At 41.0% G+C, this 14,494-nt stretch overlaps 1 protein-coding gene across 1 annotated transcript; it reads left to right on the plus strand.

The window, feature by feature from the left end:
- The first annotated feature begins 354 nt into the window (after window positions 1–354).
- Window positions 355–9,407, plus strand: hsd20b2 (hydroxysteroid (20-beta) dehydrogenase 2). Its single transcript, XM_037687685.1, has 11 exons — window positions 355–535; window positions 3,112–3,158; window positions 3,292–3,367; window positions 3,496–3,606; window positions 6,117–6,184; window positions 6,285–6,329; window positions 6,417–6,451; window positions 6,540–6,621; window positions 6,712–6,777; window positions 9,039–9,188; window positions 9,267–9,407. The coding sequence occupies exons 1-11, from the start codon at window positions 355–357 to the stop codon at window positions 9,405–9,407; spliced, it is 1,002 nt and encodes a 333-aa protein (XP_037543613.1).
- The last annotated feature ends 5,087 nt before the right edge of the window (window positions 9,408–14,494 follow it).

The raw sequence follows: 14,494 nt of genomic DNA on the forward strand, positions 1-14,494 counted from the left end.
GTGACAGCAGCACAGACTTATCAGCTGTGTCACATTAGTGTGTACATTACTGCTTTTATCACCACCTAATGAGTCAATGCTTTGGTTGTGATTAGATGCAAGCCGCATGTTTGCAATGGGGGGGGGCAGGATATTTGATCGAACATGCTGCCGTGACCCTAAGCTAAAGCCTACGGACTAAATTAAATAACTTTCTTTGTGGAAACAGCTGTTTAAAATAGGGAACAGTAAACTCTCCATATTAATAAACACACCACCACAACAAGCTTCAGGAAAGGGGTGGGGCAGTGCCAAACATTTTAATTTCTTCTGCTATGAAATTAGCACTAGGCACCTTCTAGAAACCACACAGACATGCTGCTCAACCCAGAGCTACACTGCAGGACTTCACCGACTGATGTCCTGGCCTTCTTGGGGGGATTAACTCTTGCTTTCTACCTGATGAAACTCACTTGGAGATGTTGGTGTGGACTCAGAGCGTTTATCTTGTCTGAGCATTGGCAGGTGGATTTTAGGACGTATGGACGGTGGGCAGGTAAAGTCTAATAATATCTACAGAAAAGCAACATTTTATGTTTTTATTTTTCTTTACTGTGACTGAATGTGTAACCTGACAGCGCATGAACCCATGAAGACGTGTTTCACTGGGATGATAAAAAAGAAATAAGTTCCCGAGATTAGAGTTGATTTTTGTTAAAGACATCTATTTTTTGGTATTCTGTTATTTGCTACACTGATATGCCCTCCAGCTGGTCTGATGGGGGCTATACAAGCTTTCCCCATTCCTTCTTGATAGAATATTTCTGTCTTTTAGTCTAGAAATAGCAGTCTACTTCATCCTCTTCTTTTCTCCATGGAGTACTCCACCATCTGAACAAGGAGTTTGGCAATTGATTGACTTACTTTAAGAAATGTCTTGGTCCACTGTTGTTTACAATTTATACTTAGAGAGCATTTTAACAATAAAGCACTTTAAAATGTAGATTTTTGCCTACAGGTTTTGTAAAAGTACCAAATACGGCACTTTGGACACCCGTTGACAAACTATTATTCAGCGGCAGAGATCTGTAGCAATGCTTCGGACAAGCAAAGATCTTGTATAACATTTGACCTTGACTTGTGACCTTGAAGCTTAGGTAATGAAAAGTCAATGTGACATTCCATCTAGTGATGATGCATGTGTGTATGAAGGTTCATCAAATTATTTTGAGCCGATCAGAAGTTATAGGCGGGACAAGAGAAAGTCTACGGACATCCGGATGGTGACTAAACCAGAATACGTCCCGCCTAGAGATGAGCCAAACAGCTTTTTGAAGGGAACCAGATCCAGACGAGCCGGTTGCTCCAGAGAGCCATTCACTTTCGATTGACAGCGACGTCATCATATACAAAGTATATCATTATCTACGCCGTACGTGATGATGATCGTCATCAGGGCATGGATTTTGTAAAGTGGGAAACCTGCCCTACCCTCCTACTGCTGAACTCCTTGTCTTAGCCTGTTTTCCTTCCTCATGGTGAAAAAGTGAAGGAGGGACGATTGTCGGCATTTGGAGAGGAAAGCATGAAGAAATTATGAGGAGAAATAAAGTAAAACTAGGAACAGCTCTTTACGGTCTTCAACTTGCTTCTTACGGTTCGCCGTTCAAGCGATCTGGATTGTTGGTGGACGTCACATCTCTAGTCTCGCATATAAATTAAATGTTTCTATATATTTTTATTGATTTTGTCACAGCCTAAAAAAAGACTGCTTTCAAACTGGAGGGAAAAAAGCGACTGTGATAATTTGTTTGCTGAATAAACGTATTTGTTTTAATAATTATAATACATCCATCATCTTTACCCGCTTCTTCCTTTTCGTGTCGCGGGGGTCACCGGTGCCCATGTCCAGCCTGCGAGAAGCAGGGGACACCCTGGACAGGTCTCCAGTCCATCGCAGGGACACATAGAGACAAACAACCATTCACTCTCACTCAGGACAATTTAGTTACCAATCAGCCAAACCGGAGTACCCGGAGAAAACCCACACATGCAGAGAGAGAACATGCAAACTCCACCCAGAAAGACCACCCGGCGGAGATTTGAACCACGGTGACCTGCTCACTGAGAGGCAGCAGCTCTACCAACTGCGCCACCGTGCTGCCTAATACTACTATTACTAGTAATAATAATTCAATTCAGTTTATTTATATAGCACCAAATCACAAGAGATGGTCATCTCAGGGCACTGAACAGAAACATTCAATATATATAAAAATAATTTAACTTCATTTATCTGAAGAGAAGACTGCTTTGAATTTAACTCCATCACCAAATTCTCATCTTCAGCAAGCACGAAGGCGACAGTGGAAAGGAAAAACTCCCTCATGAGGAAGAAACTTAGCAGAGCCAGGCTCAGGACAAGAGGCCATCTGCTTCGACCGGCTGGGTTTGAGAGGAACGGGAAGGAAGAATAGATACACGATGGCAGGTCAAGAATCACATGTTAAGATATAAATAACATCAAATAAACTATTCAGATTTAACAATTCATTTAAGGAAATTAAGTCATTTTTTTCCTCCAGTAATCTAAGCTTAAGGCAGCATGACAAGACTACCCTAATTATATGATTTATCAAAAAAGGAAAGTATTAAGTCCAGTCTTAAAACTGGACAATGTGTCTGCCTCACAGACAGAAACTGGAAGTTGGTTCCACAAGACAGGAGTCTGATAACTGGAAGATCTTCCTCCCATTCTGCTTTTGGAAACTCTAGGAAAAATGAGTAAGCTTGCAGTCTGAAAGTGAGGTACTCTGTTGGGAAAATATGGAACAATAAGATCTCAAATATAAGATGGAGCTAGGTTGTTGAGAGCTTTGTAGGTTAGAAGAAAGATTTTGAATTAAATTCTAAATTTGACAGGGAGCCAATGAAGAGAAGCTAAAACTGGAGAGATATGATCTCTCCTACCAACAGTTAAGACTCTGGCAGCAGCATTTTGGATTAACCAAAGACTTTTAAAAGAAGTATTTGGACATAATAATGATGACAATAACAAAAATAATTATAGAACATAGTGTTAATCTGTCCCTTTTAACCTAACATAGACTATATGTTCTGTTGTTTATGTAGTTGTAACTGGTGCCACATCTGGTATTGGTAAAGCGTATGCCTTTGAGGTGAGTTTACCTTTAAATATTAATTTAAAAACTAATTGTGTCTTTATGTTAAGTTGTCTTACACAGGGTCTCCATACTAACTACTGCAGGATCTAAAAACAGCCAAACAACCTGTCTGCATGTCTCCCTTTAGCTGGCCAAGAGAGGTCTGGATGTTGTTTTGATCAGCAGATCTGAAGATAAGCTGCGAATAGTTGCCAAAGAGATTGGTGAGTTACCGTAAATGCATATATGATGCATGTTTGGATGTCTTGTCCTCATCAGTAAACATATTTGTCTTTTCTATATGTAAAATGAGCAGCAAAACAAATTCAAACACACTTTTTTTTCCCCTCAGAAAATGAATATGATAGAAAGACTCGCACTATTCGAGTGGACTTCACGGATGGCTGCAACATTTACCCTGCTATAGCCAAGGAACTTCAAGGCCTGGAGATTGGAATTCTTGGTAATGGAGAAGAAAAGGACAATTAAGAATTATTATTTTGAAACTACATGTGTTTGTCAACAATCTATGGTTTATATCAGATGTGAGTGTGAGTATGTGTGTGTGGGGGGGTGGGGGGAATGGGGGAAGCATGCTAATTATGCTACGACAAGAAAAAGCCTGAAAAAAGTCTTCCAGATTATCTGTCTTATAGAAAATGCATTTTCCCACACTTTGTGCGGCCCTTCAATTGCTTTTAATACACTACATTGCCAAAAGTATTCGCTCACCTGCCTTGAGTCACATATGAGCTTAAGTGACATCCCATTCCTAATCCATAGGGTTCAATATGACGTTGGTCCACCCTTTTGCAGCTAGAACAGCTTCAATTCTTCTGGGAAGGCTGTCCACAAGGTTTAGGAGTGTGTTTATGGGGATTTTTGACCATTCTTCCAGAAGCGCATTTGTGAGATCACATACTGATGTTGGACGAGAAGGCCTGGCTCTCAGTCTCTGCTCTAATTCATCCCAAAGGTCTTCTATCGGGTTGAGGTCAGGACTCTGTGCAGGCCAGTCAAGTTCATCCACATCAAACTCTGCCATCCATGTCTTTATGGACCTTGTTTTGTGCACTGGTGCACAGTCATGTTGGAAGAGGAAGGGGGCAGCTCCAAACTGTTCCCACAAATTTGGGAGCATGGAATTGTCCAAAATGTCTTGGTATACTGAAGCAGTCAAGAGTTCCTTTCACTGGAACTAAGGGGCCAAGCCCAGCTCCTGAAAAACAACCCCACACCCTCATCCCCACTCCACCAAACTTTACACTTGGCACAATTGTCAGACAAGTACCGTTCTCCTGGCAATCGTCAAACCCAGACTCGTCCACCAGATTGTCAGATGGAGAAGCGCGATTCGTCACTCCAGAGGATGCGCCTCCACTGCTCTAGAGTCCAGTGGCAGCGGGCTGTACACCACTGCATCCGATGCGTGGCATTGCACTTGGCGATGTGCGGCTTGGATGCAGCTGCTCGATCATGGAAACCCATTCCATGAAGTTCTGCTCACTGTTCTTGAGCTAATCTGAAGGCCACATGAAGTTTGGAGGTCTGTAGTTTGACTCTGCAGAAAGTTGGCGACCTCTTTGCACTATGCGCTTCAGCATCTGTTGACCCCGCACCGTCAGTTTACGTGGCCTACCACTTTGTGACTGAGTTGCTGTTGTTCCCAAACACTTCCATTTTCTTATAATACAGTTGACAGTTGACAGTGGAATATTTAGGAGAGAGGAAATTTCACGACTGGATTTGTTGCATAGGTGGCATTCTATCAGTTCCATGTTGGAACTCACTGAGCGCCCGAGAGCGACCCATTCTTTCACAATGTTTGTAAAAACAGTCTGCATGCCTAGGTGCTTCATTTTATACACCTGTGGCCATGGAAGAGATTGGAACACCTGGTTCCGATAATTTGGCAATGTAGTGTATCTTGATTTGGCCCTCTGGAAAAAAAATGTTGCTCACCCGTTGTTTGTATACTAATGATTCCCATTCGATTTCAGCTTTCAACAACAAAATACCAATTTCAAAACTGCTGCTGTAACTGCTGTGATGTGTAATTATTGTGATTGCACCTGGATATGTATTTGTGTAATTGGTTTAGTATTTTGGATTTGTTGTATGTTTTATGCTGCTGTCTTGGCCAGGTCACTCCTGGAAAAGAGGTTTTTAATCTCAATGAGTTATTTTCCTGGTTAAATAAAGGATACATACATACATACATACATACATACATACATACATACAAAAGACTTGTGACTGGCTTCACAAGTGACTGACTGGTATTGTATGTGGTTAAACTCCAACTCTACCATAAGAAACAAGATGTGAATCTAGCACACTCCTAAAAGGCAGTGAAGCATGGGCCACATACACGAGACAGGAAAGCAGCCTTAAGTTGTTTTAGCTGAGATGTCTCCACTAAATTCTCATCATTTCTTGGAAAGACATGGTGGCAAACACTGAGGTACTGGCTTGACCTAGACAATGCAAACTTTGGTGGCTAAGCCATGTTCACCGAATGGAGGCTGGGCGAATCCCTGTGAACACAGATCCATCGGTTCCACATCTCAGGAATGAAGTCGTCTCTAAAATTGAAGGCTCTTTAAGTAGATATAAAGTCCTGAGAATTGATGGCAGAAAATAACAAGCACTGGTAGTGCACCTTTAGTTAGGTGAAGAGAAATTAAAATCCACTCCAGCTGAAAAGTGTGAACTGCAGGAAAAAAAAAGTCAAACCAAAACCGCCAATGAATCACTTTCTGTGTGAACGATGTGGTAGAGACAGTCACTCAAATAGGTTTGTATAGCTACAAGACACTGCTGTGTTAAATTCCAAATGTGTGGGATGTTCTTTTTTATTGTCAGTCATGGCCGCCAATACTTACCATTACATACATACACATACATATGATTAAGAAAGATATTGACCAGAGGTGTTAATTAACGAGAATCTTTGTGTTGTAACCCACACAGTTAACAACGTGGGAATGATCTGTTCTGATAATTTTGCCTATTTTCTGGAAATACCAGAAGCTGAAGAGGTATGATGTTTACTTTTATTTCTGAGGAGATGATTTACTTAAACCAAGTCTGTTATTGGTCCTAACTGACTCTGAACAAGTCTGTGTTTGTTCTCAACAGAAAATCACTCAGATTATCAACTGCAACATGTTGTCTGTTCCTCAGGTATGAGATCTAGACCACAATGTTTTGTATCATCCACTAACTGCATAAAAAGATGAAATAATGATTTTGTGTTATATCTTAACTCAGATGACCCGATTGGTTCTTCCAAGCATGGTGGAAAGGTATTCACGTGCATCAGAGTTTACAAAAGTTATGGAATGATGAGATTTAAATGATTTTATGATCGATTGTCATTCATCTCCTTCCCAGAGAAAAGGGATTGATCATCAATATTTCATCTGAAATGGGTGTCCGTCCTCAGCCTTTGTTGGCTCTTTACTCTGCGTCCAAGGTAATTAATTTGTCAAATACTTACATGTACATAATATTTGACTGGCTCACGATCTACACATGGGTCTGTATGGTATGTGTTTTATTGCAGGTTTTTGTTACATATTTCTCTCAGTGTCTGCATGCAGAGTACAAGTCAAAAGGAATCACTGTTCAGGTAAACAAGTCGTTTGGTTACATAAAAGTGTACAGCTGAATTTAGATAAATAAGGATTTGAGAAAACCTTATTCAGAGGTTCAGAGAGATTTATTTGTCATTCACATCTCATGTGGTGGAACAAGATTATGTACACAGGCCCCCAGTTACATCCAATAATAAAATGTAAAAGAAAAACAGTAATAAGATCTAAGATATGAACTAAGAAAAACATCAGATAAATATACACTAAGCACTAATAGCAATTCAATTCAGTTGAGTTTATTTATATAGTGCCAAATCACAACAAAGTTTTCTCAGGGCACTTTAAAGAAACATTCACATACATAAAAAAAAGTCTATTAGTAAAGTTCTCCATCTAAGGAATCCAGCAGACAGGTTGAATCTTGGCTTGAAATAGCATAAAACCATTAGTTTGAACAGCAGCACGAACATGAGTCTGTGTGAGCAGATGAGCATGCACGAACACAGCAACATGAAAGATCAGCAGCAACATGATGTAAATTTTTTTTCACAGTGATTATTCTGGTTAGAGATTCATGAGTCTAACAGCCTCAGGGTAGAAGCTGCTCCTCAGTCTAGTTGTTCTACACTTAATGCTCCTAAACCTCCTTCCTGAGGGGAGCGGGGCAAAAAGTGTGTGTGTGCTGGGTGAGTGGGGTCCTTCATGATGCAGGTGGCCCTCTTCCTGCATCTAGAGGTGTAGATGTTTGTGATGGTGGGAAGACTGACTCCAACAATTTTCTGTGCAGCCTTCACCACTCTCTGCAAAGCTTTTCTTTCTGCAGCTGTGCAGCCACCATGCCACACGTTGATGCTGGAGCACAGGATGCTCTCCACTGCACACCTGTAGAAGGAGGTGAGGACTGAGTTTCCCAGTCCAGCTGGTCTCAGCCGCCTGAGGAAGTAGAGTCTCTGATGAGCTTTCTTGATCAGGCTGGTGGTGTTGTTGCCCAGCTGAGGTTGTCATTTAGGTGTACACCCAAGTACTTGTACTTGGAGTCCACACTTCCACTGCATCCTCCTATGTGCAGGGGGGGGGGGGGGGGGGGTTGTCGCTCCTTCTGAAATCCACAATCATCTCCTTTGTCTTCTTCTTTTGCACTAGCTCTCCAGGTGTTCCACCTCCTGCCTGTAGCTTGACTCATTGTTTTTGATGCATCCCACCACCACTCTACCATCTGCAAACATTACAATATGACAGCCTGGATGGGTAGCTGCACAATCATATGTGAGCAGAGTGAATAGGAGGGGGCATATCAGAACATGTTTCTACCTCATGTACAGTTCTTTTTATTTTCTATTTACCCTTTATTTATACAGGTAGTCTCAATGAGCCACGAGAACTCATTTTCAAGAGAGGCCTGTTTATGGAGCAGATGGGGGTTAAGGGCCTTGCTCAGGGGCCCAGAGTGGGGTGAATGAGGGTGGGGGCAAGTGTGGGTGCTTCACCTACCCCACCCACATTTTTGATGTTGTTGGTACCGAGGCGTGAACCGGCGATCTTTCGATCAGAGGCCCACCTTCTCCAACCTCTGCGCCACCACTCCCCAAAATTCAAAGTTCCACCTATACATGTACTAACCAACATGTCTCTAGTTCTGTCTCTTAATTACTTGTTCAGATTAGAATGTTTAGAATAGGTCACATGTCTTTTTGCATTTATTATAGTTTTGTTTGTATTATTGTACTGTGTGTTGTTTTGTTTAGCACATTTCAATTCAATTCAGTTCAGTTTATTCATATAGCGCCAAATCACAACAAAGTTGTCTCAGGGCACGTTACAGGAACATTCACATATATAGAAAAGCCATTTAGTAAAGTTCTCTAAGGAAGTTATGTTCTGTGATGCACTGTGATCCTGGGGAACACAGTTTAATTTCAGTATGTACTTGTACGTATCTGAATTGACAATAAAACCTCTCTGACTCTGACTCAACACGGCCCTGAGGGGAGCAAGAGTTGAGGATTATGGTGGAGGAGAAGTTGTGGATCCTCAATAATCCTTAAACAATGACACTTGGCAAAAGCAATGGTTTTGTTGGTGATTTGTTTTGTGTCATGGGCCACAGTTTCAATACAGAAATACCTGAAACTTGTCAGTTAAATCATCAGCAAGATTTAAGGAGTTTGTACCTAACACTTGAAATGCTGAATGAGGTTTAGTCTGGCACAAACTCAAATAATTACCAACAAACATCAAGTGGATAACAAACAGTCCAAATGTCCTGATGTTTTTCTTTACCATCATGTTTTCTCAGTGTGTGGCCCCCCTCATGGTGTCCACCAACATGACACACAACATGACGGTCAACGGTTTGGTGAAGAGTGCTCCTGCGTTTGCCTGCGAGGCCATAAAAACCGTGGGTCATTCCAGCTACACCAGTGGCTGCCTGTCTCACGCCCTACAGGTTAGACCAACGACGGGTTAGAAATGCAATATGGCGTCTGCAAAACCTTAACTTTTCTGTTTCCCAATCATCCTGTAGAGTGCAGCGCTCGAGCTCTTCCTGCCCGACTGGCTTCGGATGTCAACATTCCTCATCAGGAAACTGAGAAACCTTCCAAGAATTAAAGTACATGGGAACAAAGCAAGTAAAGAAAAGGAAAGACTTATTGCAAAGGAGTAGCAGTATTTTTTTGATTTTGGAATATATCTGAGGGTATAAACACAAAATATCTTTACTGTGTTGTAATGCCACTGTTTGTAAACATGGTTGTATTATTGTGTAAATGCATTTGCTATTGTTTTCTTGTTTTTTATGATTATTGTTTCCCCTGCAATTTATCTACTTCTGCATATTCAGTGCTATTTTATTCATCAAAACTTCAAAATGTTTGCTTCATTCAGGAGATGCGACTTTTATACGTGTAAAAATATTAAACTATATTTGCAAATATTTTCCTTACAAAAATTGAGATGTCTTCTGTTTCTTTGAAAACACTGAACTCGTTGACATCTGCTTCAGCACTCTTGCTGCTTTTTTTAAAATCCTAATTCTTAGTTTTTCAAGCTTTTGCTTTTTGCACCTTTTAGATATGCATTTGCGACATTTAGAGACTCATTTGCTACTTTTGACCATCATTTAGCTACTTTTAATGACTTTTAATGACTATGCTGTGTTTAGGTACCCTTTTCCAACTTTTACCTACAGTTTCTACTTTAAGCAATTCATTTGCTACTTTTAGCTACACTTTTGCCACTTTTTACTTGCCTTTTGCAGCTTTTACTTAAGTGTTTTGCTACTATTAGCATTTAGCTAGCTGTTTGCTAGTTCAGTTTCTGACTTTGGTAGGAATTAAAGTACTTCTCAGAACTGAAGTTGTTGCCTAAAAACAGCTACCTTTGACAGGTAAGCTATTTATTGTTTACAAAAATCCCACAGAACCCCACCTCAACAGATCTGAGCTATTGTTTGATGTCTGAAAGTTTTCCACATCTGTGAAAATTAAAAATAAAAATGTCCATGGATTATTGATCACATTTTTTAAAAACGTGATCAAGATACCATATTTTATTTTATTATTTAATCTAAATTAAATGTATCCAGTATTGTGACTGTAACAACTTGTCTTGACTTCTGAGTAACGTTCTGAACCCGCCTCAGCCTGGAATGCTGGTAATTACAGTACTTCTAATAATAAATGTTTTTAGTTTTACATTTGCAACAGAAAACAGCCAAGTTATTGCCTCATGTGAAAACAGACTGGAGACGAAAATGTCAAGCGGAGGCCAAGAATAAAAACGAGTTTCTAAAAAAGTTACATCTGGTCCTCTGGACATTAAAAAAAAAAAAAAAAAAAAAGTAATTTTTTTTTCAGAAGCAATTTTTATCACTCAACCTCCTGTGAACAGTAAACAGCCATCAGTGTGCTAATGATCCATCGTTAAGCTGATGGTCCTTCTTGAGCATGTGATCAGCTGGTTTTGGTTGTCAGCAGCAAACTGGTTGATCCACTCTGAGAAGGTGCTATTTAAGAGACTGAGCTGAATACAGCACCTCAGACTGAGGAAGTCTTTCGGATGAAAGACGAAACGTTTCTACTTTTTTTTTTAAATGTCCAGAGGACCAGATTTAACTTTTTTTAGATTTTTCTACCTGGATTATTGAGCATGCATCAGGATAAAAATGAGTTTCCTCTTTGTGCACGTAGTGCAGAAAGACTCTATGATAGTGTGTTGGTAAAAGAAGAAGTCAATAATAAAGGTCAAAGCAGGAAAAGTACATAAAAAGTTGTTTTTTAAATGAATCTTGCAGGTTATTCAGATAACAAAAACACCCCAAAGCCAGAAACATTTTATTCCTGAAATGGTGAAATATACACTTCTGTACTCCCGACACTCGGCAACCTGTTGCTCCAAACAAACTCAGTTCTTGTAACAAACAATGTTTTGACACATTCATATTTCTGTCTGACAGTTGGCCTAACGCTTACAAAAAGGAAATTACATCCCCATAATTTATAACACAAACAGTAAAGCGAGGCTTAGTCACAAAGCCAAGTGTACAAAAATAGGAATGTCTCCGATTTAAATATAAAAACTTCAAGTAGCGCTCGGATGTGCTACTTTAACTCTTGTATTGTCTCATTTTATGAACATTCATGTTCCTTAGAGGAAAAAAAAAATACTCACCTTATTTAACTGCATAAAAATACATTTAAAAAAAAAAGTCCCATAAAAAGACAAGTCGGTCTTTTAGAGCTGTCTCAGCCTGAAATAAAAATATCTAATTTCAATTACTTTTAAGGGGCAGCACGGTGGCGCAGTTGGTAAAGCTGCTGCCTCTCAGCGAGCAGGTCCCTGGTTCAAATCCCGGTCCGGGGGCCTTACTGGGTGGTGTTTGCATGTTCTCTCCGTGCATGCATGGGTTTTCTCCGGGTACTCCGGTTTCCTCCCACAGACCAAAAACATGCACGTTAGGCTGATTGGTGACTCTAAATTGTCTCTAGGTGTGTGAGAGAGTGTATGGTTGCTTGTCTTGTTTGTCTCTATGTGTCTCTGTGATGAACTGGAGACTTGTCCAGGGTGTCCCCCACCTCTCGCACAGTGACTGCTGGACATGGGCACTGGTGACCTCCACAACCCAAAAAGGAAGAAGCGGGTAAAAGATAATGGATGAATGGATAGATATTACTTTTTATTTCATTTAAACTCCAAGTGTCTTTTGCTAAGAACAACTCCACAGTTCAGTATTTTTTTTAATGGATTAAATTTATATATTTACGTCAATTTAAAATAAATAAAAATAAAGGTGTTAGTATGCCCAAAATTATTTTTGGAGTATTTATTCCAGTTCAGAATTTTGTGACAACCCTCCATCCAACCGGACGCTTCAGAACCGATAGCTGAAAATGAGGTTTTGTTTATATTCTCGTCTTCGCACATGGAGTTTTTTTTCTGATTCATTTTTTATTTTTGAAAATATTATTAAAAACACCCGTTGAAGATTTGCTACTTTCTAAATATTTACTATGCTTGAACTGACCTGGATATACAAGCGAGCTGCAGGTGCATGATACAGCCACTAATGACTTCCTGCCTTCACATAAACCAGGTGTCAGCTGTGCAGCATCTTATTCTGCAGCCTGCATGCATGCGAAACAGCTTTTTAGTACTAAACGCTTACTTGTGAACATTACAAGTGAGGTTTTGCTCTATACATCCAAACAAAAACGATTTTATAAGATGAGAGGTGGGACTCACCAGCGGCTCTGGACGGGGAAGATGTCCCTCTGCTGGGGTAAGGTGGACTGGATCCCAGGAGATTTTTACAGAGGCTCTCAAATATAAAAGTAGAGCACCATCTATTGAGCCAATATAAAAACTGAAAACATAGTAACAAAGGTGAAAAGAAAAACCATACTGAGAGGAAAGCATTACTTTATATGATAAATATAGGATTAAAATGTGTTTTTAGTGTACAGTAGTCCCTCGCTACTTTGCGGTTCGACTTTCACAGACTTGCTCTATCGCGATTTTTCAAAATAAGATTGGACATGACACACAATTGGCTGACTGATGGATGAGCCACACGACTGGCATGGAATTTTTATTTAAAATAAATTATTTAAAATTATTTAGCACCTGTTGCACCTGTGTGTAGCCCACAGGTGCAACAGGTGCTGCAGTGCAGCAGGGAGAAGCTCCCTCCTGCAGCGTGTCAATCTCCGCTCTGCAGTGGTGAAGTGGGCGTGGCCGAGAGCGCTGGCAGAGAGCAGCAGGTTGCAGAGAGATTTAGAATGTTGCTGCTGAGAAGGGGGAGCTCAACCTGTCAGTGTATGAGGGGGCGGGACTAATGCCCCTTTTCCATTAGTACCGGTACGGGCCGACTCGACCCTACTTGGCCCGGTTCTGAGGCTTTTCCATTAGTACCGGTACTTAGCACCTGTTACTATTTTCAGTACCCTTGGCTCTGTGGTTCTAACCGGTACGAAGAGGTACAAAAACGTGACGTCAGTACACTGTCGGTCACTGATTGGTCGGGGGCGGAGTCACTGGATCCTTCAGAAACGTTTCAAAATAATAATCCGCCATTTGCAATTTCTCGGACTGGAGCAGCCTGGACTTATTTTAAAGATTTTAAAAACAATACTGACAACATCTTGGTCTAATGTTGATGTGCTGGCATTTTTTGTGCTTGGTGGCCGACAACATAATTTAGAGCAAGCTGGATGGAGCTCTGCTGGTGTACCCCGATCCTCCCTCCGGAGCCTCGGAGCGCCAGGCCGGGCAGGGCGTCATCTCCCCGGCTCCAAGTTCAGCTGGTCACCGCGGAAGATCCTTAGATGTGCCGACTCGGAGGCTCGGGTTCCAGATACCAGCCTTGTGCGCTCAGAGCTCCGCAGGTCACTGCGAATCTGGAGATGGGGACTCACAGATGGCCGTTGTGAGACCCCGGCCGCGCGTAATCATGAAGGCTGAATCCCGATCCCACCCGGCAGTCAGGCGGACTGGACAGTCTGGGACGGACGCTGGAAGCGATTTTTAAATAAAATATTTTGTTTTTATACAAAAAATGTTTTAAAAAAATGCTGAAGCGATTTAAAAATTATTATTTTTTTACACGTAAAATGTTTTTTAAAATCGCTTCCACCATTGGTCGCAGACCCGTCTCTGCCCGCCTGTCTGCGCGGGTCCGACCTTCATGATTACGCGCGGCTGGAGTCTTGGAACAGCCTCTGGAGTCACCAGCAGAGCTCGAAGCTGGGAGGATGAGTCTCCCAGCCTCCTCTTCTCCGGAGGAGAGGATCGTGTGACTGCGGACAGTGTCGTGCGAGACCAGCAGAGCGTTGAAGATTAAAAATAAAATAAACGGTGCCAGCTTCATCATGAAATCCTGTTTTCACTTTAATGACTGTTAACTCAGCTGAAAATCATAAAAAGACACAAAACTATTGGATCTCAGGAATATTACCAGTACCAATGGAAAAGGGGCATATTAGTGTGGTCTTATGTGTACTGACGTGTAAGGAAAAACATGAGACGGTGCTTTAAAGCCTTTCCTATGTGAAGTGGCAAGCTGATTAAACTATTTCTTGACAGATACTGAATTATCAGGAAGACACTCTTAAGAGTTTGCTGGCCCAGTTTAACCCAGTCAGAACCGGGTCACAATTTCATTATAATCCTGTCTCTGAGCAGATCAAACTCATAAAACCAGTCTAGATTGAAAATATCTTAACAACAGCACCAAAATAAATTAACAAATAAAAA

The sequence above is a fragment of the Nematolebias whitei genome, chromosome 14 (assembly GCF_014905685.2).
Source record: "Nematolebias whitei isolate Nwh7 chromosome 14, NemWhi1, whole genome shotgun sequence".
NCBI lineage: Eukaryota > Metazoa > Chordata > Actinopteri > Cyprinodontiformes > Rivulidae > Nematolebias > Nematolebias whitei.